General features: G+C 40.5%; 1 protein-coding gene across 1 annotated transcript in view; it reads left to right on the top strand.

Moving 5' to 3' along the window:
- The window catches only part of USH2A (usherin), a 385,041-nt gene that overhangs the window by 320,113 nt on the left and 38,661 nt on the right, over positions 1 to 26,267 (top strand). The window contains exons 59-60 of the mRNA XM_084261650.1: positions 415 to 577; positions 6,212 to 6,566. Of these exons, the coding sequence (XP_084117776.1) occupies positions 415 to 577; positions 6,212 to 6,566 (518 nt within the window). The remainder of the gene's footprint in view (positions 1 to 414; positions 578 to 6,211; positions 6,567 to 26,267) is intronic.

The raw sequence follows: 26,267 nt of genomic DNA, 5'->3' as shown, positions 1-26,267 counted from the left end.
AAAATGTATTTTAGGTAATATGTGCTATTTTATGAAAAGCTCTTCACAAATAGCTTAACCATTTCTGAAAATGTGCATACAGAAGAAAATCAGTCCTGTAAGTGTTCACCAACAAGAAGTAGTAATCATAAAGACAAAAGTGCCCTAATATTACAAAATTCCTTGAACTGAGTGGAAATTTTCAAAGTCCTGGTGACATAAATCTTTCTAAAATGACACTGGCTACAATTCTCACTTGCACTGGTGAAAATCAGTAGTTCTTCAGTGGGATTGCAGTAGTTTAAGTGAGTATTCAATAATGAAATGAGGTGAAAAGAAATGAGAAACTTCTTCACTTGACATTAGTTTGCTCTTACTGTATTTTTTTGTGGAGGAAGAACCTGTCATCACTAACCAAGACTTCTGGGCTTGTAGGTGGCTGTGGAGTGGGTGGTCAAACATATTCAAGAACTGCTGAAGCACCTCCTAGAGAACTGAGCCCACCTATTGTTAAAGCAATGGGATCTGCGCTCATAGAAGTGAAATGGGCACCACCTAAGAAACCAAATGGCATCATTACTAATTACTTTATTCACAGGTAAATGTTTTTGTCACCTCAAGTCTTATTGAACTGTTCATTTCTTTATTCCTTGATAAAATATGAGGAACATGTAGGATTTTATACTGTAATATATATATATACACACACACATATTACCTTTCAAATGCTAAGATAAGATGTTGATCTATGGACGGAGAAGCTGGGAATAAAAGCTGAGACAAAAATTGTCTTTCTGATCTACAAATTACAAAAAAAACAAAATATATTCTTAAAAATTCAAAAGGAAGGACAAAAATTGTAAGATAGATAATCACACTGCGTTTACCCGTAACACTAGGTACTTTCTTCAATACTCTGATAGATTGGAAACAGCATTCCTGAGATTTATAAAAGCAAAAAAAAGATATCTAAGTTCCTAATATGGAGCAATTTTTACTAGATAAATTATGTTCCTCTTTTTAAGTAAATAATCTGGAGTGTGATTATAGTGCATCTCTTCATTTTCCTTGGTGTTTGTGTTCAGCTGGCCTGCCTAGGTGGTTGACTGACACATCCTTACTCCCTATGAGTAGCTTCATAAGCTCTGTGTGAAGCTTTTTCTACATAGATAGCTGTGTTTAGGGAAGTATCGATGTAGCAGAGCACTGATGTCTGCTGTGCCCATTGACCCTTTTTTATAAGCTCACAGAAGAGACTTCCTTGAATAGCTTCAGAAAGTCAGAGAATATAAAACTCAAGACATGTATTGGACGGAGATAAATTTAAACTCTGAAGTTCCTGGTTTTCCTAACTCTAAATATGTGTAGCAAACACATGCTGGGCTGAACCTAGCCTCCCACAAAGATTTTGGAATATTTTATTATATTAGAGCTGTGACTGAGAAGACAGGGAATTGAATTACCTTTTGGAATCAGCAGTGATAATTTATATAAATTCACTTTTGCCTTAAACACATTAATAGTCTCTAAAATATCCTGCTCTCTTGAAACATCCTTTTGTTTGCCTTTTTTTTTTTTAATTGTCTGATCAAAAAAACACAAGTCCCTCCTCTGTATAAAGAGGAATAAAGTGTATGTTATAGCCCAAGACATGTCTTCACTCTGTTGGTTTTGTAAATAAAGCTGATGATTACTGCTGCTATTCCATGGCAGCCATAGAAAGGGAAAACAGGAAATATAATGCAGAAAGCCTGCTTCAGTGAAAAATACTGTAAATTGAATTTGACAGCATTTGATGGCATTTGATTATTCTAGTCACAGCCAAACAATGATATAAAGAGTAATATGAAACAGAATGTGTTACTGCCTAGCAGACTCAAAAGCAATAAACCTTCCTCCAATGTGACACAATCACTTCACAATCATAATTGTAGCCTGTTTGATACCTCTGAGTACAGCAGAAGGGCACTGACTGACATAGATACATTTTGTTTTTTATTTAAAGTGAAATGAAAATGGCGCACTGGGGCTCCAGATACAATCGTTATATTCACCTACATAGGCATGAATCACTTGGCAGTTATTTCAGCTGAAGTTTAAATGTGCTTAGACAACAACAATATCAAATCTTTCTCAGATAGCTGCAAAAAATCAGAAATGGGATGTAAGCACATAGTTCTTTCTCATTTTGTAGCCACACATAGCCGTACGTTGTTATAGCAGCAAGACAGTATTTCTATGGGAGGTTATGGCATGTAATTTCTTCTTCATCATGTGTCTCTTCTTTACTGCATCACCACAAAAATAAATTCATTTAACTCAAAACCTGGAATGCTTGGGGAGCTAGTGTGTGTGCAAGTCTTTGCATTAAAATGGCAGGAGTCACACTTTCCTCTAGAATTGTAAAAGCACTTGCAAGTTTGCAGCCATTTTGTTAGAAAACAAAAAAAAAGAAATGTTAGTTTGTGATAAAGGAGATGGTGAAAATTTATTTTTGATTTTAAACACAGATCTGAGGCTTTTAAACTTTTCTAGCAAGGACCACAACTTAGGAGAAATTGCGAATGAGAAAAGATCTGGTTCATGAGACAATCACCCATTCTGCTTCTCTTCCCATTCATCATTACATAACATCCCTATGACAACCACAGAAATTGCTAGTCTGGAAAAATAATATTATGGAAATAGGTGCTGTATTTCTTGCTGTATTTTAATAAGATATAGGTCACATCAGCTAATGGAACTGCTCTCTGTTGACCACCAGCATGCACTGTGCAGGATGCACATGCAATGACTCTTAAAGAAATAGTGCCTGCAAAATTATAAGTGTTTTGGTTCATATCGTGCTTAAGGGGGTCTCCAAATTTCTGTCAAAGTGTCCATGCCATGTTCAGTAAGATTATATTTTTTAGTATATGTATGTGAGGTTGTAACGTAGCTCTCATTAGCTGATAGCACAAAAATCAACAGGCAATTTAAGACAGAGGACATGTCTCAGTAGCTGTTGACTGTTGTGACTTGCACTGTTAGGAGTTTCTAGACTGACATTTTATGATTAATTCATTGTTTATCTTATACCCTCAACTATGAGCTGCACCAAAGACAGCTTCCAAGGCACATATGTTAGTAGACAGTTTGATATAAGAATCCTTATGGATGGGTATGTTGTTGAGTGTAAGAACTCCTGAAGGGTTTTATTTATACCTGTAATTGAAACAATACCTAATCTTATCCAGCATATTGCATGCAGTAATCTCAAATTCCTTTTGTTCATTTTTTGGCATCAAAACTTGTAAAAAAAAAAAAAAAAAAGGAAAGAAAAATGCACAAGCTACATTAGTATAGATTTGTTGAATAAAAATGGTAAATGAAGCTGCTTTGTTTAATTGGACATGAAACTGTAGAGGGGGAGTGTTGCTGATGTGACATTATTCCCCCACATGTAACAGTGTGATTCCCCAGTCATTTGAATTTTACCCCAGGACTTCCCAGTGTTTCTAGAAATAACTCACTACCACTCCGTAAGGAAAACAGCAGGCACTGCTAAAATATGTACTTTTGTTGCATGGTGAAAGGTAAACATGTGAAGAATAATTCTGGTGACCTGCAAGACCTCAGGGACTCACAGAGTCTCCTGCCACATAAGAAAGCTGAGGGGTGAGTGTTGCAGCTAGTGTTGCTGCAGTCCTCTGCAAACAGCTCTACAGCTGCATACAGCTTCTATCTGTCAGAAAGCAGATTATATTCTCCTCTTTATGTCATCCAGCTCAGATTGGCAGTGGGGCAGGGAGAATTTGTCCTTATAAAAATAACTGTATCTGAGCATCTTAAAAATGAATGTAAGCAGCAAATCAGACTATGCAGATTAAGAGAGAGCTTCCAGCTCTTGGAAATGTTATTCTCCTTTGCAGCTCATTGTACATAAGAAACACTTCCAGTTAAATGAGCAGTTGAATCTTAAATCTTAAGACGATTGAAATGATTACAGACTGTTCAACCACTTCTGTTCAAAGTTTATTCATACATGAAGATATTCCAAGGTTTTAGCACTACAGATGGAACCATTTACCTAACCATAAGTTTCGTTCATTAAATATTCAGCAGTAATAAGATCTAAATACTTAACCACAGTACATTGTACAGCTTTGCTTGTGGATGAGCTTGCAGTTGGTGGCATATTTGATCTTTCAGCATGAAAAAAAGTGTTTATCACAGAGTTTTGAAAATACATAATACGGAAATTTGAGGGTTCATTTTAGTGCCATACTGCTTGGCCAGACAAGACATATTAAATGTGATTTTATGGCACCGAAATCTACTCTTTTTTTACTTATCTACATATATTTTTAAGCATGTTTTTGATTACACAGGGAAAGACTGTATTTTCAGGTGCAGAAGAAAGAGATAGTGATTCACCTTTCAGAACTGCATGTCTTACATTAAGTCAATGAACAGCATAGAAGAGAGAGTTCTGCATAAAGTTTAATTTGCCATTACAATAGAGCATGTAAGGTGTATAGCTGATGGAATTTTGGGGTCAGAGTGAAATGTTCTACCCCAGTTCTTCCAGATATTCTGTTGCAAGAGAGAGAATTGCTAGGGAATCCTTCCTGCCTCTTCTGCCTGCAATTTCTCACCCAGTTCTGCCAACCAATTCTCAGTATCAACACATCTTATAATTTGCCACTTTCTCTACATGACAGACACTGTACTTCAAAGTTCTTTTTTTTTTTTTTAAAGCACATTTCAACCCTTTTAAACTAAACAGTGTCCATATAGCCCACTTATTTCAGAGTTTAGCAGCAATTCTTTAGCTTCATGTAAGAAAAGAACGTGTACATGCATGCTGTATATATGCACATAAGCAAAGGATGAATAAACAGCAGTGTACACGCATATATTCATTATACTCTGCGTATTTGCCTGTAAAGACCTGGGTATATATTATTGCAAGCAGCTAAGATTATCAGTTTTTAAAAACTGTTGTGGTTTGTATTTTTAAAGTAATTCCTGGGGTTGATCTAACAAAATAAAGTCCGACAGAACTCTGTGAAATATGGATTTTCTCTTGCCAAAGAAATGTTCTTCAGCTTCTTTGTGCGTGTAGTGGTGATGACACCCAGTAGTCAGACAAACCAATTTTACTTCTGAAAATTTGCCCTACTTGCAGTAAAAGTGGCAGATAATGTAATTTGGTTTTTTTGTTGTTGGCATGGAGGGTGAAAGTGCTTTTATGTTCTGAAAAGGCCAAGGTTCCTGTGAAGAGTAGGGGGAATACTTAAATTCATGTGTAGTACAGCACAACCATCACTGAGATTTATCACAGTGTTTAAATGTAACCAACTTAATTTCACACAAACATTTTTATGCCAAGTGAAAGAATTGATTTGATAACTCTGTTTTGAAGATGAGTGCCTGCCTTCTTACGACTGTTATAAATTATATACAAGAAAGGGCCACATTAGAAAGGGGCTGAGGATCATTGGTTATCTCCTCCAATACTAAGAATGCCAGATCCTACACAAGCAGATTTGTAGTCAGATTTCTATATACACCTGTATACATGTGTGTTGTGTCTCTATACATAAACATATGTATGTACAAAAATTAAAATCTATTGTACGAACAGCCTACACAGTAAATTGTCTTCATGTATCTTAAGTCTGCATTTTAAAGCAAAAAAAGCATTGAAAAAATATGGAGGTTATTACAGTAAACACTACTTGTGATATTGTAATGAGTTTTTGTGGTGGAGCTGCAAGTTCTGCTAAGTTTATGCGCAAGGGACTACTTATTCCATTCACAAGTACAAATGGGATATTTATTATGAGCAAACCAGAATTTAAAAGCATGTGGCTTTGTTTTTGAGGGCATGATAGAATATTTATCCCTTGTTCGCTAGGTAACATTTAAAATTTTGGATTCTAAATTCTGAACAATTCATAAAAGATGTGTTCTATTGCTACTTTGCCACTATGGACTGTGACAGCACACATTTGGCATGCTTTATAATATTCTTATAGATAAAAGAGAATAAAAAAATGATTGCCTCAATCTCTTCACTACTCAGCACAAGTTCAGAGAAATATTTTTAAGATGCAAAGATAGGCAGTTCATTGTGTGTGGATGTAATGTGTAGGTACCGGTTGAATTTAGAACTTCAGAACTTACTACCTTGGGACTGTTAAAGTTATTTTTAATTTTAAACACATTGCCTTTGATCTAATTTCAGGCGTCCTGTGGGCAGGCAAGAAGAGCTGCTTTTGTTCATCTGGGCTGAAGGAGCTTTGGAATTTATTGATGCCTCTGATTCTCTACAGCCTTTTACTCTCTACGAATATCGTGTCAGAGCTCAAAATGCTGTGGGGTCAGTGGACAGCCTGTGGGCTTCAACCCAAACTCTGGAGGCTTCCCCATGGGGCATGGGAGCACCTTGGGCACAAGCAACAAGTCCATACTCAGTGCAGTTGAACTGGACCCAGCCTGTCTTTCCCAATGGTGTTATATCTCTGTATCGAGTGGTATATCAAGAAAAAAGCAGTGATCCAACAGTTAGCGTCCCAGCTGTTACAGCATTCACCGTAATGGTAAGAACTGGACCACAAAGCCTGTATTAAGTTGGTTTTACTCTGCTTTGATCTCTGTTGTATTTTACAATCTCATTTAAGAGAAGTGAGGTTTCCAATTTCCAGTAGTTTTGTTGGTTTAAATTTCATGTTTGGTCCAATGCAGACTGAAACTTTTCACATTAATATCCAATTATTGGTAGAGGCAAGTAGATTACTTGAAAGCATGGATGGGTTGTGTCTGAACATGCACCTAACCACCAGCTTTGCTCTGAAAATACCATCCTGACCTTTTTGTCTGACTGTAGAAAAAGTTTCACAGGATCTGCACAACGAACGATAAAATCAGTCCTCCTTATGGGGGACTTCAACTATCCAGATATTTGCTGGGCAAGCAACACGGCCAGTCGTATGCAGTCCAGACAATTTCTGCAGTGTGTTGAAGACAATTTCCTGCTACAGATGGTGCAGGAGCCTACAAGGGGAGGGCGGGTGCTGGACCTTGTTTTCACTAACAAGGACAGGCTCGTTAGGGAAGTGAAGGTCGGGGGCAGCTTAGGACAAAGCGACCATGAAATGGTCGAGTTCCAGATCCTGGGCGGAAGAAACAAGCCAAAAAGTAGGATAGCTACCCTGAATTTTGGAAGAGCTAACTTTGATCTCCTCCGTAACTTAATAGGGGCTATCCCGTGGGCTACACTGTTTGAAGGAATGGGAGCCTGTGAGAGCTGGCTATTATTCAAACAGTGCTTCTTCCAAGCACAGGAACAATGCATCCCTTTGAGTAAAAAATCGGGAGAGGCAGAAGACCTGCATGGATGAACACAGAGCTATTGAGTAAACTCAAAGAGAAGCAGAAGATCTATGAATTGTGGAAAAAGGGTCTGAGCACCTGGTGAGAATACAGGAATGTGGTCAGGGCCTGTAGGGATGCAACTAGGAAGGCTAAAGCCCTCTTGGAAATGAAGCTGGCAAGGGACATAAAGGATAATAAAAAGGGTTTTTTTCGATACGTTAATAGTAAGAGGATGACCAGGGATAATGTAGGACCCTTGCTGAATGAGGAGGGTGTCCTGGTAAGGGGAGATGCTGAGAAGGTGGAGATACTGAATGCTGCCTTTGCTTCAGTCTTCACTTCAAAGGCCCCTTGGGACCCACAGATCCTGTATGAAAGTTGGAGTGTTGGGGAAACAAAGAATTTCCCTCTGGTTGAGGTAGGGGAGGTCCAGGAGCGGCTCAAAGGGATTAATGCACACAAATCAGTGGGCCCTCATGGGTTTCATCCACGTGTGCTGAGGGAGCTGGCGGAGGTGATTGCTGAGCCGCTCTCTATCATCTTCAACAGGTCTTGGAGGACAGGAGAAGTGCCTGAAGACTGGAGGATAGCCAATGTCACTCCAGTCTTTAAAAAGGGCAAGAAAGAGGAACCTAGTAACTATAGGCCAGTCAGCCTCACCTCTGTCCCAGGAAAGGTAATGGAACAGCTTGTTCTGGATGCCATCTCCAAGCAATTGGAAGAGAAGAAGGTCATGAGGAGTAGTCAGCATGGATTCACCAAGGGGAGATCGTGCTTGAACCAATCTGATAGCCTTCTATGATCTCATAACAGGCTGGGTAGATGGAGGGAGAGCAGTGGATGTCATCTACCTTGATTTCAGTAGGGCCTTTGATACTGTCTCCCATAACACCCTGATAGCAAAGCTGAGAAAGCATGGGATAGATGAGTGGACAGTGAGGTGGGTTGAGAATTGGCTGTCGGGCCGAGCCCAGAGGGTTGTGATTCAAGCAGCAGAATCTGACTGGAGGCCTGTTACTAGCGGTGTTCCCCAGGGCTTGGTGTTGGGTCCAGTTCTGTTAAATATCTTCATTGACGACCTTGATTAGGGAATAGCATCCACCCTCAGCAAGTGCCGATGATACAAAGCTGGGAGGAGTGGCTGACATGCAGGAACACTGCGCTGCCATCCAGAGAGACCTGGACAGGCTGGAAAGCTGGGCAGGGAGAAAACAGATGAGGTTCAACAAAAGCAAGTGTAGAGTCTTGCATCTGGGAAGGAGTAACCGCTTGTATCAGTAGAGGCTGGGGCATGACCTGCTGGAGAAAAGCTCTGTGGAGAAGGACCTGGGGGTCCTGGTAGATGACAGGTTGGCCATGAGCCAGCAGTGTGCCCTGGTGGCTAAGAGAGCCAATGGGATCCTGGGGTGCATCAAGAGGAGTATAGCCAGCAGGTCAAAGGAGGTGATCCTCCCCCTCTACTCTGCCCTGGTCAGGCCCCACCTGGAGTATTGTGTCCAGTTCTGGGCTCCCTGGTATAAAAAGGAGAGGGATCTCCTGGAGAGAGTCCAAAGAAGGGCTACGAAGTTGATTAAGGGCCTGGAGCATCTCCCCTATGAGGAGGGGCTGAATAAGCTGGGGCTGTTCAGTCTTGAGAAGAGAAGACTAAGGGGGGAATCTAATTAATGTCTATAAGTATCTTAAGCAGGGAATGCGGGGGGAATCAGCCAGCCCCTTTTCTGTGGTCTGTGGAGACAGGACAAGGGGCAATGGCTGCAAGTTGGAGCACAGGAGGTTCCGCACAGACGTGCGGAAGAACTTTTTCACAGTGAGGGTGACAGAGCCCTGGGACAGGCTGCCCAGGGAGGTGGTGGAGTCTCCATCTCTGGAGATATTCAAGACCCGCCTGGACGCCTATCTGAGCGATATGGCCTAGGGAGCTGCTTTGGCAGGGGGGTTGGACCCAATGATCTCTTGGGGTCCCTTCCAACCCCTACAATTCTGTGATATACAAGAGAGTATATTTTCCAGGTGTCATTTCTCATGTGATAAGAGCTGTTAAAAATTTTCTGAAAACAGCATGCTTTAGGGTGACCCCTACAATTCTGTGATTCTATGATTCTATATTATTCTAACTTTGCAACTCAGTTGGAATCACAAAGTCAGTGAATTAATTTGTAATTACATATTTCCTATTTGCAACATATTTACAGGTTCCCCTCATAATTCACAGAATTCACAGAATTGTAGGGGTTGGAAGGGACCTCAAGAGATCATCCAAGTCCAACCCCCCTGCTAGAGCATGTTCCTCAGGACAGAAAATTCATCAGTAATAAAGGCAGATCTACTTTTACTTTCATTTCATGGACTTACATTAGAACGTTGTTTCACATTGCTAATGAGTCTTTCCCTTCAAGGGATGTTCTAACATTAATATTTGTAAATATTATGTTTCTATTCAGAATGTGGAGGGTCAGATGCAGGAAAGTGCAGGTTGTTTTGTGGATTGTCTAACAGCATTATGTAAATTATTGACAGAAGTAGTTATAGTTTTGTGTAGTTACCACTGCTCCTCCCACCTACATATTACATTCTAGCCTTTTTATAGAAATACAGCCTATAGATAGTTTAACTGAACTGCCATATATTAAGATAACTGCTGTCCTGGAACGAAGTTTTAGAAAAAGTTTAAGGAGGTTGTAATAAAGTTGGATTTCCTCAGCAGTGGCACCTCAATTTCACAAATTTAGAACTTCCCCTAAATTATATTCCTGTGCCATGCTTGTGTTTAATAACAGCAGAAATCCCCTAAATTTTTAATTACCCCAATTGTAAAAATATCTGTTTGATATTCAAGTATAGAATATATAGAATATATAAGAGCTTTCTCTGGAATACTCAATAGTAATCTTTAAGTAACTCCCTTAGGCGAATCTTGATGTGACAAGGTGGGAGATGTTTCTGGCTCAGTCATCTTACATACTCTTGTGATCATATGGTTCTAAAGCAGTTTTGTGCCTATATTCCTGGAAGCCTAAAAGGATTAAGTTTGTAATACATCTTTTTCTGAAAAAGAAAACAGGTCCTGAACTGAATGGTAGGAACATATACCTCTGGCTTCTGAAATAGTTGTATTCTCATTGTACAGTATGTTGTTTTAAAAAGTAGATTGGAATTTTGAAGTTTTTGAAATTCAGTAGGATCTTGGTACTTACCTCCCTTAACTTGCTTGAAAAAAAAAAAAAATAATCACAATCGTAATTTTGATGGAACACCTAAGATTTCCAAACCAGCAAAATCCTAATACTCTGCTCTGGCAGCATGCAATGTGTTGCTGAGCATCAGATTTGACCTGGCCAGTCATGCATTGCAATGTCTTCTAAGCATGCCAACAACAACAGAAAATGTCCAAGATGGTTGTATTGTGGGTAATAAAACCTACCAAAATGGCCTTTTAAATAATGTTGCCACAGTGTGTTTCTTTAGCAGCATCAGTTAAAAGCCTTTCGAATTAACAAGCTATTATTTACTGAATTAGTATTTTCCTGGCTCCAAAATCCTTTATTTTCCCCAAACACCATCCTGAATCAAAATTACATTCTAGCAGCATATGTATGGCTGTTCTACTAGTGTTGCAGGGAAGCTGACTTGCATTTTTTTTTCTACTGTCTTTTGTTGTAAACATTTATCGATTATTATTTTTGCTATCCTTTTTATTTTTAAATATTATACTACCCTTTGAAGAGAAGCCTTTTTGCACAGCCCTTCCATCAGTGGCACTCACTTTAAGCTGTTGCAACTGCATTGAGTTGTTGCTGATTTATACCAAGGAGCTGAGATCTGAATCCTACCTCTTCTGAATATAGCAGAACAGCTAAAGCTTTGAATCAAAGTTATTGACATAAAGGCCTGTTATCAAAGATATCTTCAGGAGGTCACATCAATTACCTCAGCAGGCAAAAACATGGACACTAACTTTCAAAGTTATAACACCTTAAAAATAGAATTTTATCATTAAATTGCTGATATAACCTTAACTGTAGATTTGTGAATGAGACACTTTAATTAAAATGTAATTTTATTGAAGGAACTAGCATTCCAATGATTAAACTTCTGCCCCTTTAAAATATAGCTTTCAGGGGTACTAGGCTAAATCATTTAATCTCCTAAAGCATCTCTATTGGAGCTCCCTCATGGGATACACCATTAGTCATTCTCTCACACAAGCTTCCATTTTACAAGCAAGACTTAAAGTATTAAGTGAGCAATGAGTTCGGTCCTTTATTTGATCTGTTAGACTCCATTCTTATCCCATTAGATTATTCCAGAAAAAAAGCAGTGCTGGAATCATGGTAACTGATACCACCCTCAGTCTTCTTGGTTGCACCCTGGTTGCCTGGCACAGGACGCAAAGCTTGACCAAAACCTAAAGCAGAAACACAATTCTTGTGACACTGCAGGACGCAAGTTACCTCTTGCTAATGCCCCTGCAGACTGTTCTAATTTGTCAGCTTCATTTCCATCCATTTCCAGAGCCAAATGAGAAGCATCTTCCATGTTTCAAAACATTTGACAGACTTATCCTCTCTACCTCCTCAAAATGCAGCTTTCTACTCCCCAGTTGAGGCGCATTAAGCTGTATTTGAATTAATGTGTCAAAGGTATTGCTGTCTGGTACCTTAAGGTTATTGCTGGCCTCTTGAAATTGTACACTGCCTATGAAAATAAAAGTAAGAGCTCAGCTCTGAGAGCAAAAGTTGCTGCCACTCAAACAAAAGGGTCTCCCCTGCATCATTAGAAGCAAGTGAAGTACACACGAGCCATTTTTGATGGTTCACAGTTGAAGAGCAGTGTCACCCATTTCCCTAGCTTGTTTGGCCAGGAGTGTAGTGACAGATGTTAGGTGACAGCAAGTTAAACTGACATTCTGGTTTATTTGCAGAACAAAGTCAAGTCAAGACTAGCTACAGCAGTACAAGAGTCTCTTGTGATGTCTTCCCAGTTCATTTTAACCCTCTAAAGCAAGAAAGGTATTTAGTGTCTTACTGACAACATTAACATGAGACAGATGTGTTTATAGAGGAATAGATTGACAGTATGTTCTCATTTACAGAAATCTGCATAAAGAGACTAGATTGTCAAAGCAAGCTTCTTGCTCTTGTGAACTTAGGGCTTAAGTTTGTGAACATAGGTCCCAGAGCTGATTTCATTATGAAGCCAGTACCTGCTAAATGGCATCAAAGCTTTACAGCTCTTTACTTTTATTCCAAATGTTTCTGTTAGGTAAAACTGTGGGTAAGTTTGGCCTTGTCCTCGATTAGATGCTTTGTGGGTATCTAATGCTGTTTCTCCCATGATATCAAGTATTTGGTTGTTTATCATGAGCAGGAGAAGTCAAAGATGAAGAAAAATGTAAAAATATGCAGCTGTGCTCAGAGAAGGAAAAGCACACAGATTTGAGGGTTATAAAGAAAAATTCTGCCTGCTATGGGCAGTGACACACACACGCCCCATTATTATTATTTAGAATTAAGCTCTCCAGGTGTCAAATCCACATCAGCAGAGTGTAACTAAAAGTACAATGTGCTTGTTACAGGATGTAAAAGATAGGTGTAGGCATCAGAGGCCTTATTCCTGGGAAAGTCCTACACCTGTGCCTACTTAGAAGCACGGGTCTACTCACAGTGTGGTTTTCAGAATGAGGCACTCAGGCCAAATTTACCCTACAGGGCTTTTTTGGCATAGCTATGTCAGCTTGGAGTGTAAAAAATTAACACGTCTCTCATCTGCTATCACTGCCTCAGCAAAGCCTCTGGTTTGGATGCAGCTATGCTAGCTGTTGAGAACATATGTTGGCTTACCTTACGTTATTTGGGGAGATGGTATATAACTACACCGGCCAAGCTCCTCTTGGCAGACACTTCACCTGTGGTAGGGAAATCTGTAGACATATTGTCCAATAGCAATAATAATAATACAGACTTTGGTAGGAGGATGAGGCTTTGGTTTGCATAGTTATGTTATTATAAACAGACAGTAATTTGTATATCAGTGATATAACCAGAGTAACAATAATAAATGAAGGCTACTTACTGAAAAATTCCATTTAAAATATACTATAATGGAAATTATTTTAAGTGGCAAGTAATTGCTATTACATGCTCTTGCTAAGCAGGATTTCACAGATACCTGGAATCTTGCATCCAGCGTTAGCTCCTTTCTATTCGTCACATTCAGAAATACTTAACATATCCATGTATGAGCTTTCATTCCTGTTTCCTCAAACAGATGAGTGAACCTTTGGCTTTAGAGATATGATACCACACAGTGATTAACTTGCTGGTACATAACATTAGTCAGTAATGCAGCATGCAGGACCATACACAGCAATTTCCATATAGAAGAAGGAATTAAGATCATACTTACAAGAATAAGGGAAAGAAACATTCCAAAGAGATGATGCAGTGAAATTTGTTCGTGCCTATTCCTGATGCCTGGGAAATGGACTGCACTCTAAGAAAACAAGCTGAGAGTGAATGGAGGAATCCCTGCATGTGCCATAAATTCAGAAGATGGGCTACTTAGCAAAGAATGAAAGCTGTAAACGGCAGTGGAGGGCAAAAGTTAATTAGGCTACTGTGCTGCTGTTAGTGAGTGGAAAGTAGCCACAACCAGAAACAAGATGGCTGCTCAGTAGTGCTCTAATGCAGCCAAAAGATCATATCCTTAGCTCTGCAAGGGCTTATGGGTTAGGGGGAAATCATACACAGATGACTAATTTTTTTATGGTTCACAGCCGATCAAAGTGAAATTCAGCAGCTGTTCAGGACAAGTGACCACTCTAACGGCTGTAATATAACCTGCTAAATAGAGAGGGAATTGCATGAGAGCAAGAGGTTAGCTGTGATTATCGGCAGGTGAGTGCTTTATTGAAGTTGAAAGACCATTAACATTGATGGAGTAATTATTTCAACTTGAAAGTAATTACCTTGATGGGTGATAACTTCTCCAGCCTTCCTGGATTTGATTGGACCAAACAATTGTGAACTCTTGAAGCCTAGAAAAATATTACAACAATACTGCAATGTTTAAATTACTGAAACCACTGTTAGAGTATTTTAATTATGCCTAACAGTGAAAAGATTTTAACTTACAACAACTGGTGACCTCTCATGTATAGAGACATTTGCTTTCTAATTCCAAGGAAATGACCCACACCTACTACGTGTGTGCTATATGTGATGGGTTTGCAAATGAATCATTTGATTTAAATGCAGTTTTTAAGATTCAAAGCCTCGTTAGCACAGTTTCAGGAAGGGCTTGTACTGGAATTGCTGTAACAGTTTTATTTGCCAGGAAAGCCCAATAATATAAAATGCTTCCTGTGTTTTAATCTCTAGACCTGTTAAGGTCACACAGGATGAGTGCAGGACAAGTGCTTCTTCACATTGAAGGCTGGGGAAAAAAAAAATGTGTGTGGCAATCTGTGTCTCACAGACTCTGTTGTTTCCATGCTGCTGCAGAATATGCTGGGTTTGGCACTACAGCTCTGTTTAAATACGCATTTGGATTGGCACTACAATGCCCCTCCAGAAACTGATTAAGTGCTTCAGTAAACCCCACCTATCAAGACAGACATGTAGAATTGCCTAATTAGTGCAGAAAGGATGAAATGGATTGTCGTGCAACTTTGATGATTTTGAAGTACTGTGGATAAAAACAGTGAGAGAGAGAAAACGAGAGGCTTCAGCTCTTCTATTTATACCATCCTTGCTGTAACCAAGGCCACTTCAGTGTCTCCTAGATGCTCTCAAGCAGCCACAGAAACAGCTTTAGACCCTGCTGGAACCCTGCCAAGAATGAGTCCTTACGAGTTAGGATGCAGGGTAGCTGGGAAAGGTTTATCTGGTGTCTGTGAGGTCTTAATACGTTGTCAGGCAACTGGTCATTTGAATTAGTGAAGGTTACAGCAAAGGAGTTTACTTCATTACATTTTTTTTCTTGAATAGTTTCTCCTTAATTCAGTGTGCAACATGAAGTTAACATAACTTTGCCCTTCACTAAATTTTTGGACCAGAAGTAGAAAGATGATAGGGCTATGTCTGACCATGCCTAATCGCACACTCTAGATTGACTAGACCAGAGGGCCTGGATCAATAGGTAATTCTTTCTACAAATAAATTAGTTACCTATTTGGAAATATCTCATGTGTTTTATCCTTGGCTTTCTCCTTGTGCAAGATACAGTTTTCACCCATTCCATAGGTCTTCGTTTGGTGGGTGAAAGACATGTAGAATTGGGTCTCTCAAGGGATATTTACAATGCCTGACTTCTGGCATCTAACCTAGTTAAGAGCATGAATGTCCTCAAGGGACCATGAAACCTCCAGGACACCTAAGGCATGGACATTTACCATCCTTGAGCTGCAGCCGTTCATATGAGACTGCTTTCCTCTAGTGTACTTGTGTGCCACTGCTGGCATGTGTCAGTCAAAACATGGTTGATTTCCAGCTGATTAACCAATTGGTCTTTCCTAACCCACACAATGGGATTATGCAGCCTGACAGATTTAAAAGATGTTACCTTCTTGACAGAAAGATGGTGGTGGGCAGCAATCTGGAAGTGGTAACCTTTTCAATGCATGCACCTGCAGTCATAAGAGAATAGGTGACCACATGAAAACATCAGAGACAGATGCCTAAAATGACATTGTATAAATGCTCTGTATGCTATTTCTCTATATTTGTTTTTGTATATACTTTATGAATTTCTCTAGAATGTTTTTCCGTAAATCTTGCATTTCTGTTGTGAGAATAAGATTAATAAGGCACTGGAAAAAAACTCTACTGACACGATGTTTTCTAATTTATAATAACAAAATAAATGAGAAATTCCCACAAATCATCACCTTATTAAGTATAATTTGATAGGAAGATATAATATGAGGGACATTCTTCCCTTTGTGTCTTGTTGTGTGTGATTGCACTAAATTTACTTTAAAAACAAGGTTTTGGTACTCTACAGATGGGTTTTCATATATAAGTAGGAAATAAAAATGGAGAAGGAGGCAGTGGAAATTTGTCGGGTAATATGTACAGCTGTTTTTCAAATTAGATATCTGTTTAAAAATGCTTAATTGGATTTGACTAGATTTTCATTCATGTTTAACCAACATTCTTAAGTGGATGTATCAGGCAACTCCAAGATAACGTTCTTTGTTGGTAAAGTCATAGGGCAGCCTCCTAAAATCCCCAGGGTCATGCCCGACAACTACTGATACAGGAAATCTTCAGCTGATAATTAGAAAGGCCACTCCCCACCCCCCATCCTATCCCCCTGCCCCATTCCCTGCCGCAGATAAGGTCTTGTATTCAAATTGGCTGAGAAGTGTTATGTCATATGCTTATATTTCACAGGGAACTTTAACAAGCAAGGGGTAATTTTAATAAACAGACAGTTATATCTACCTCTTTAAAAAAAAAAAAAAAGGCAAGAGCAAGCCACATGACTCATGGGAATTGTTAATATAATATAGAGCCTCATACCGCTGGGGACTCCATTTGAATCTAATCCAGGTCTACAGTCACCAAAGTCATTCTCATCAAACAGCCGTGGGGTGTCCTACGCAAGATAAGTTTAGTATTCTCAGCTGACCTCCTGTCCTTTCTCTTTACTGCTCCCTTTTGAATCCATTCCCATCACACAGCTTCACAGCCTCATTCCAGCTCGTCTCCCCTATGCTTGCTGCAGTTTCCCGTTTTCTGTCTGCCAAGTGACCTCTCTCTCTCCTCCTTTCAGACTTTACAAAAAGCACTGGAATGCATGTATAATCTTGCCACATTTTTTTTTTTTTTTTTTTTTTAAGGGGGCGAGACCCTAATTCCTGCTCAGCGCTAAAAACATGGGTTTATCAACAGAAAGCTCTTTGGGAGTGGGAATGGGTATCTGTCTGTTAATTTACAGCACTATATCAATATTATTTTTGAGACTATAACAGCAATTATAGTGAATAGGGGCCAGATGGCCCCTGTATCTAGAAAGCAGAATGGCAGTGTATTTTTAATGGACTTAAATGTTACTTTTTGACAGGAAGCTAATATTAAATTCTGTGTTATAGGTGCCTGTCAGGTGAGCGTGGTTCTGAGTTTTGGTTTTTGCTAAAGTAATTACTAATGTCATGCCTGGATACTTTTGCCCACTAAAGCCTTGTTCTGCGGTGGGGTCTTTGTTGTTGCCTTTTTTTTTTTTTAAAGGATGGTTATTGATCTCTTGCTGAGCTGAGATTTCAGTTTTATGCCAGATAGTTTGATTAATGGGTTGGTTTCTGTAAGTGGACTGAATGGGGATAGGAAGCACAAGCCGCTCATGCCGCCAACCCTAACTCCGTCAAGACGCATAGCTCATTATGAAACAGTTATCAAGTATACATGAAAAATTAATTGGGCTCAGTTTGATTCTGAAAAGGATCAGCTTTCTACTTGGCGGTCCCCCCAATCTTTCCAGATGTTGCACGCTGGCCCCTCGAGAAGCAGCGAAGGGAGATGTATTAATACATTGTATTGATTAGATCAAGACCCCTGACAGTTATTTGTAGAGATACCATCTGGCTGCTGTTCGAATTCCTTCACCAAAAACAGGACGTGACATGTTATTAATCTCAACTCTCTAAGTATAGACAGTTGCCTTTTCTGCTAAACCGCATTTTACCATTCCGTAGGAGATGGAGGCAGACCTGAAGGGTGCTGAAATTAAGGTTATTACACAAATTGAGCCATATGGTCCAAATATTTCAGCAAGAAAATTGCCAGGCAATAAAAATTGCTCCTGCCTTCCTAATGGTGTAAATTACAGTTTAACCATGGCTCTAATGATGTCCTTCTGCCGCGCTTAACTACTGTTACATGAAGGACATTGTTTTAAAAATATAAAAAACAAGTAAATGCCAGCAGCGTGTTTTACAATCTGTTAGTGTGTCATTAAGAACACTGTCAGAATTACATAAACATAATGGCAGGCAACCTAGCATACAAAAGAATGAGTATGGAAATAGAAAGTGTCTTGAAAACTCCTTTAGCTCTGTAATGTCAAGAGCCCTTTCCCTTCTGGAACTTTTCCAGTATGGGAAAACGTGGCTGGTTATTTATTCCACTTCTCACACAAGCTCTGATGGAGATTTAAAAACAGGAAAAAACCACTGACTATGCTGATGCATTTTGAACAGGTGACAATGGAGGGGTATAAATATACTATCATGTTATGCTGTAACTGTATCCAAAGTTAACTGGGTATGAAAAAAGGAATCCAAAATGTGACTCTCTTTTTGAATTGAACCATTGTTTTTCTTCTTTTGGATCATAATAGGTCTTTCTGGTTTTTTCCATACTGTTGGGAGAATTGCAGAGTGTTAAAATGGTTCCAGAGCTCAAAAGTTCTATGAATTTTACTTACTCCTAAAAATTAACTTATTCAAAATAGCTGTATCTTATTTGTTATTACAAACCAAAGTGAAAGCAGTTATCCAGACAGCAGATTCATTACTGACTGATTCTGTTGATTCATCATACAATGTGGAAATTAAGTTGCACGTAAATAAAGTAAATAATTAGCCAATAAGATTTAATTTCAAAAACATGCATCAGTTTGTAAAGGAAAAACTCTGAGATGGCCACACAGAAGTTTATAATAGATGCTATTTTGATTACTGTGTTTAACCACTTCTACTCCACACCATGCTCAGATTTTCATCCATGCCAGACCTTTAGGTAAAATAGCCTGGTGCAGCCATGTTACCAGCTTGGTATCACATCAGTGGTTCAGGGGAGGTGCACTTCAGGCAGCCTGTGCCAATTTGTAGAAGTGGCTTCTGGGAACCAAGGGGTGCTGTCCCCACCACTGCCATCCCTCCCTCCTTTGGACCACAATGCTCTGGGTCTGCTGAGCAGGGACAGAAACTTCCACACCCTTGCAGGGGCACCCAGTTCCTGCTGCATCTTCCTCCGGGTTGAAATGCGTTTTGACAGTATTGAAAACACAACTGAGTGTTGTTAAACAGACAAACAGAAGAAGGGAGGTTACAAGTTACCTGACTAGGTTAGCTGGTTGGTGAATGAGCTGACAGGCACCTCTTGCACTTGTCTTCGAAACTAGAGCAGTCTCTGAATTGTGTGAAGATCTCATTTGTGTGTGGAACCAGGAAAAGATGACAGGAAACTTTTGCTCCTGACAAATTTAAATTGAGGCCAAACCAGACAGTTAATCAGATTCAGTAAAGTTCAAAACAGTCTTTATATCCGTCCTTCCTGCTTCTCAGTACCAGTAGAATCACAAGAGTAAGCAATAAAACATAAGTAATTCATGGTTGGTTGGTTGCTTGGTTTGCAAAGAAACCAAAGGCAGAAATTAGGAGACTTTTGTGAGGATGGCAGTCTGAAAACTTTCTATGCACAAATTCTTGGGCGTAGTTTACATACATGTAATCTGTAGTAGAAGGAAATAAAGTACAAGTTTATCCTGTTTCAAACTACAAGTATTTGCTGCAGCACCTTGAAATTTACCTGACCAAAGTTACAGAAATGCATGGGAAATGGGATCTGGAACATCCAAGTGTTCTGTACGCTACCCACATGCAGCCATAACGGGTGGATTTTATTGTTTAACTGTTAAAACTGTATTGCAGTTTTAGGTCTGTTTGTTTAGCATTCACATTGGTACAGGTGTCACTCTACCAGCATCTGACAGACTGGAAGATTTTGAAAGGATGTTTTGATTCAACTGCCTTCCTTTCTAAGAGCAGCTTTTGAGTCTATGGTGAGTGATACAGGGGTGAAGGTCTAGTAGAAAATAACATCTGTCTTTTTCAGTTAATTTCTACTTCCAGGTATTTGGTAGGTCCTGCAGTGGTGACAACAGGCAGGACTGTGCATCAGTCAAGTAACATCCTTTAAATTTCTTATATTACTGGATACAAGAACACACTTCAGCATCCACTTAAAGCAACCTCTGACCCCTTTAAAGCAACCTGTGGCTGGTGCAAGAGCAGTATCTGGACTTGCAGCACAGTAGCCTCCCCTAATCTCTCACACATTGCAGCTGTAGGATGTCTTTTTTGAACTAAACCATGGTTGCTCCACTTTCCTTTTTTATGTAGCACATGTGTCTTCTAAACACTTCTGTGCTCACTCCACCCTAACATAGAGATGATGTTACTGCTGGGAGATGGTCCATCCAAATTAGACACCTGGAGTGTGTTGTCTGTGTGCCAAAAATGGCTCCAAGGAGTTGTATATTCACAACATGAAGATGAACAGAGGTCCCAGTATCTGTTTATCCTACTGGGACATAGCACAAATCATTACTCATTTTGCTTCTGAATTTTGCTCCAAGTTTTTTTCAAAGTCCATTTGCAGGTTTCCCAGTCTGAGCCAAATCCTCCATGCAGTGTGGAGATGCTGATATAGCGGTTGCAGAAAATGCATCATGCTTACAGTTGTCTTACAAATCAGAATTGCACCTTCAGATTTCATATAGCAGGAGACTAAGGAAAGTGGACTCCTTGCAGTGATAAATTTCTGTATTTTTTGTTATAAAGAAAACTTTACTCTGCACAAACAATATGAATGAAACTTTGCAGAGCTCTTATATTTCATCAGGCTTTAAAAAAGAATTAATGAGAAGTCTGGAAGACATCTTTTCCCAGATGAAGTGAAGTATTATTCTTGTCATTATGGCATCATAAAATTATTTTTTATTGTTTTCTCTTCAGGGGTTCAAGACAGATGATAATTTAGATTTTCTGTAATGCTAGTCTATGCCAGAAATGCTAGACCCGTGAGGTACCAATAGATCATGAGATTTATACCATAGTTGTAGCTTAAAACTGACATATTTAAGTGCTGTGCTTAATGTTTCTTGAAAGTCCTGGCCTAAAAAGATGGAACAGAGACCCTAAGAGCAAATGAGAAGAAAAACATCACCTTTTCCACCAGATAACATGATAGTTTGAGCTTTAGTTTCTTTGATATCAGATACAGTTCCCCCTTTGAGGACATAAAGAGCAGACAACATGGGGCTGTTAAAATAGGACATTTCTGAGACAAAAATTTGCAGTTTAGCATTCTGCATTTTTCTCATCTTTCTGATCCTGCATAGTGGCATCACAAGACTTCCAACTGCTTTGTTAACAAACCACAGTAATGATACTTGGTTTCAGGGTGTTAATGGAAATTTTAAACTGTACTGAGTAACATCTTCTGAAGAAAGAAGAAATCAGAAAATCAGAAGTCAGGGATGTTCACTTCAATATTATGGATTAACTACACCCACTCCCTGTTCTGGTTGAATGCCATCTACATATGCCGTTTAGTTATATTCTAGTCGTGAAGGATCCTTCAAAAGGCAAAAGGAAACTTTTCTTGATTTTGAAGTGCTTTGAAACAGCTGCAGTTTAACTTCCGAAGCTATCAATAGTTCTCTGTTTCATCTTAAGAAAAAAAGAGTTCACCTGTATGGCCTGTTGTATGCTGATTGAAAATGTTGTCACTGGCTTCTTGGCTCTTTGAGTCATGAGTGAATTTAAGCAAAAGTTGTGGCTCTGAATTCTAAAATCTTACTTTAAATGGTGAATGTAGGCTAGGCTGTCTAAGCTGTCTCAAGAATGAGGCTTCTCTGAAGGGCTATTCAAAACAGAAGTTGAATAAATACCTGTCATGCACTTTGGAGGTGCATCCCTTCCTCTGCACAGAGTATAGAGAATAACTAGGACACTAGCTACACAAGTTTTGTCTGAAAGTAGGAGCTCTGACTGTTTCTCCAAGTGGACCACAATGACAAAATTGTAGTAATTTTATTTTGGATTGCTCATTTATAACATGCATACATGCAGCTAATCAATAGATGTGACAGTGAAACTAGTGGATTTACAATTTAATATGCTGGAGTCAATAATGTACTGTAAAGATATTTTCAATTCTGAAACAGCAGTTTGCTTTGTACTAAGCTTAACTGTGTACATGTTGATTTGGTGATCTATTTTAATTCCCCAAGAAACTCAAATATCCAAGGAAAATACATAGCCTGTTATGCTTCAGTTTCCAATTAATATTTCAAATAGTTAATCTTTCACCTCTTTCTTAACTCTTTGTGGTGGATTGATCTTGGCTGGAGGCCAGGTGCCTCCCAAAGCTGCTCCTCAGCTGGACAGAGGAAAGAAAAACATAACAAAAGGCTCGTGGCTCAAGGTAAGGACAGGAATAGATGACAGCAACTGCCATCACGGGGAAAACAGACTCAACTTATTACCAAGCAAAACAGAGTCAAGTAATGAGAAATAAAATAATATCATAATACAGGTCCCTCCACCCCTTCTTCCCAGGCTTAACTTCACTCCTGATTTCTCTCCTTTCTCCCCTCAGTGGCGCAGGAGGACAGGGAATGGGGGTTGGGGAAAGTTCATCACACAATTGTCTCTGCTGGTCCTTCCTCCTCATGGGGAGGACTCCTCACACTACTTCCCCGCTCCAGTGTGACGTGCATCCCAGAGGAGACAGTCCTCCACAAACTTCTCCAATCTGAGTCCTTCCCACACGTTGCAGTTCTTCAGGTACTGCTTCAGCATGGTCCCTTCCATGGGGTGGAGTCTTGCTCTTCAGCACCAGACTGTTCCAGCCTGGGTCCCCCACAGGATCACAAGTTCCCCCAAATAAATCTGCTCAAGGATTGGCTTCCCATGGGGTAACAGCCTCCTTCAGGCATCCACCTGGTCCAGCATGGGGTCCTCCATGTGCTGCAGGTGGATATCTGCCCCACCATCAGCTTCCATGGGCTGCAGAGGGACAGCCTGCCTCACCATGGCCTTCTCCATGGGCTACAGGGGAATCTCTGCTCCAGCCCCTGGAACAACTCCTCCCCCTCCTTGTTCACTGACCTGGGTATCTGCAGAGTTGCTCCTCTCATGTATTCTCACTCCTCTCTCTGGCTGCAATAAACTGCTCCCGGGTGTTTTTTCTTTGTTCTTAAATCTGTTACCCCAGAGGCTGTACCACCATCCCTGATAGGCTCAGACTTGTACAGCAGTGGGTCTGTGTGGTGGTTTAGCCCTGGCTGGGGGCCAGATGCCCACCAAAGTCAGTCTATTACTCCCCTTCTTAGTTGGAAAGGGTAGAAAATATATATTAAGAGGCTTAGGAGACAAAATAAGGACAGGGAGAGATCATTTTGTCAGCAATGACATGGGCAAAACAGACTCAACACGAAGTAAAGAAGAGAGAAACTACCCAATTTGTTACACTACACTACAAAGAACAGTGAAAAAACGGAGTTGGGAGCACAACCACATCTTAAAAAAAATGCAACCAGATCTTAAAACACTTTCACCCCACCACTCCCTTCTTAGCAGACTTTAATCAGGTTTTGCTCCCTTCTTCCCCCTGTTCGGAGTACAGGAAGTCAGGGACTGGGGAAAATGGGGTTCTTGGTAGCACCTTCCCCCACCCCTCCATTCTAATCAGACTTCCCTTTAGCCATGATCTTGCTCCCTTCTTCCCCCTGCTCACAGTACAGGGGGGCAGGGACTGGGAAAAAATGGGGTTCTTGGTTACTTCTTCATGAGCTGTTTTCCTCTTTCAGATCTTGAAACACCTCTAACCTCCCCCCCAGCTCCCTTCTTAGCAGACTTCACTCTAGTCGTCATTTCATTCCCTTCTTCCCCCTGATCACAGCACAGGGGGGCAGGGACTGGGAGATGGGGGCTTCGGTCAGTCCCTTGCAAGTTGGTTTCCTTCTCAGCCTGGGGCGGGAAGGGGGGGGGGGGGGGGGGGTTGGAAGGGGTGGGGCATTCATTCCACACCCTCCCCCTGCTGCACTGTGGGGTCCAATGTGAATCCTTTCCCACAGGGCTTTATCTCTTTATCACATTGTCTCCCAGTTCCAGTCCTCCACCGGATTCCAAGCCTCCCCCCAGCAAACCTGTTCCAATGCAAATATTTCTCTCTCTCATCTCTGTGTCTCTGATTCTCCTCATGGCTGCAAGTGCTGGCAGGGGCTTGTTCCAACGTAGGGTCACCGTGTCTTCTCTATGTCTCCACCTGCTCCATCCAGCGTGGAGCCCCTCCACGGGCTGCAGGTGGGGTCTTGGCCTTTTCCACGGGTTTCTCCACGGGCTGCAGGGGCATCTTTCTCTCCGGCACCTGGGCCGCCTCCTCCCCCGCCCTGTTCCGGCCTTGGTGTCTGCACAGCTCGTTACATCTTCTCGCTCCCTTCTCCGGTGGCAAAATGCAGCTGCTTCCGGGTTGTTTTCTCCTATATGTGATTCTCAGAGGCGCTTGACTATCTCTCGGGCCGCGACTTTGGCCTTGAATTGCTCATTGCTTATAGTTTAGGCTGACAGAAAACTGTAACTGCTGTTTAAAGAGACGGTTTGTCTCAGCAGCACAGCCTCACAAAACTGCAGCAGTCTGTCTCGGAGCCATCTGGCATTGGCTCTATCAGAAATGAGAGAAACTTCTAGCAGCTTCTCAGAGAAGCCACGCCTGTAGCCCACGTGCTGCCAAAGCTTTGCCACTCACACACAATACACTCCTGCATTTTGCTAATGCAAACCACAGTCAGCTCAGAATTTCTTCTCTTTTGGCAGCTGTGCACTAAGCAGCCCAAGTCACCACAGAAAGGACTTATGAGTATGTAGCTATATGAAAAGACATGCTAAAAATTTTATTTCTTCATTAACATTTAAAAGTGATGCTAGGTAGCTGTTTTTCCTGAGCACATTGTAGCAGATTTGTCTGTCTACTTCTCTGTGTATGTGCATGCATTTAGCATTGGTCTGACAGCATAAAAAAAGGGGAATGGGCTGTCTGCAGACACTGCTTCATATGCTGTGTCAAGGTGAGTTTCTTCCCATCTTTTGCCTTAAGGGTCTTAAGTTAGAGGGGACTGTAGCCATAGGGTCCTGGGAGGATCTGTAAGTTCATCTATCCACTAGCATCACTTTGTTTGAAGACATTAAACCTGCAAGCAGCTTCTCTCACAGTTACTTCACCAAATTCTATAAACCACTCTTTCTTCCTGTCTTCTTTGGAACTCTCTCCTTGGTGTGTACTTGATTCTGAGCATTCCTATGGCAAGTCATAGCTGCTGAGGGATGTAATAACATATAACTTAATCTTTATTGGACCTCATTATTTTTATCAGCAGTGCAGTCCATAGCAGCTGCAATGGGAGAACAAGAGGTTTTGTTTTCTTACCATCAAATGTCACAGGGTTTTTTTGGGCTACTTTTTGAAGCTCTCCACTATCTTATATGATTAGCAGGGACAGGGACCCCCTCTAGCAATCCCCTACTCCAAACTTGGGGGAACATCCTGCACGTTCTGAAAGGAAGGTGTCAGACTGCCGCTGAACCTGTCAGTATTTTGATGGGAAGTTGTGCCTTGCTGAGGAATATGTCCCCAACACATACAACTAAACAGATGTTTAATCAATGGCCCCTGCTTATATTCAGAAGATAGGATGAACCTTTTCCTCCAGCTACAGGAGAGAGGGAGAGCAGCCCTACCCACTGAAGCAGCGTGCTTCTCTCTGCTAAGAGTGACTGCTTTGTATGGAAACGTGTGGAGCAAATATCCATTTCCTGGCAGGGATTGGCAGAATTGGAGTGCATCTTTCCCAAACTGCTACTTACACACTCATTTACTTTCAGGCTGTCTCTGTTTGGAGAGCAGGTCTTTATAGTCATGTAGGAAGTGTAAAGTCTTAGGGGAAGGCATGAAAAACCTGGTGAAGCAATGCCTTTCAAGAGGTAGGGGTTTGTATACCTTTTGGCCCATCATTTTTTAAAATACCCAGTTGGTTTTAAAGGTGAAATTTAAGTTCAGCCACGTATTCAGACTAAACTTTGGCGTTTATAATGTAGCTCAAAGTAAATGGTTTATGCTTACCTTTTAATATCTCTC

Source organism: Gallinula chloropus, assembly GCF_964237585.1.
Source record: "Gallinula chloropus genome assembly, chromosome: 3".
NCBI lineage: Eukaryota > Metazoa > Chordata > Aves > Gruiformes > Rallidae > Gallinula > Gallinula chloropus.
Note: the sequence above shows the minus strand (reverse complement) of the source record. Positions and strands in the feature narration are given on the sequence as shown.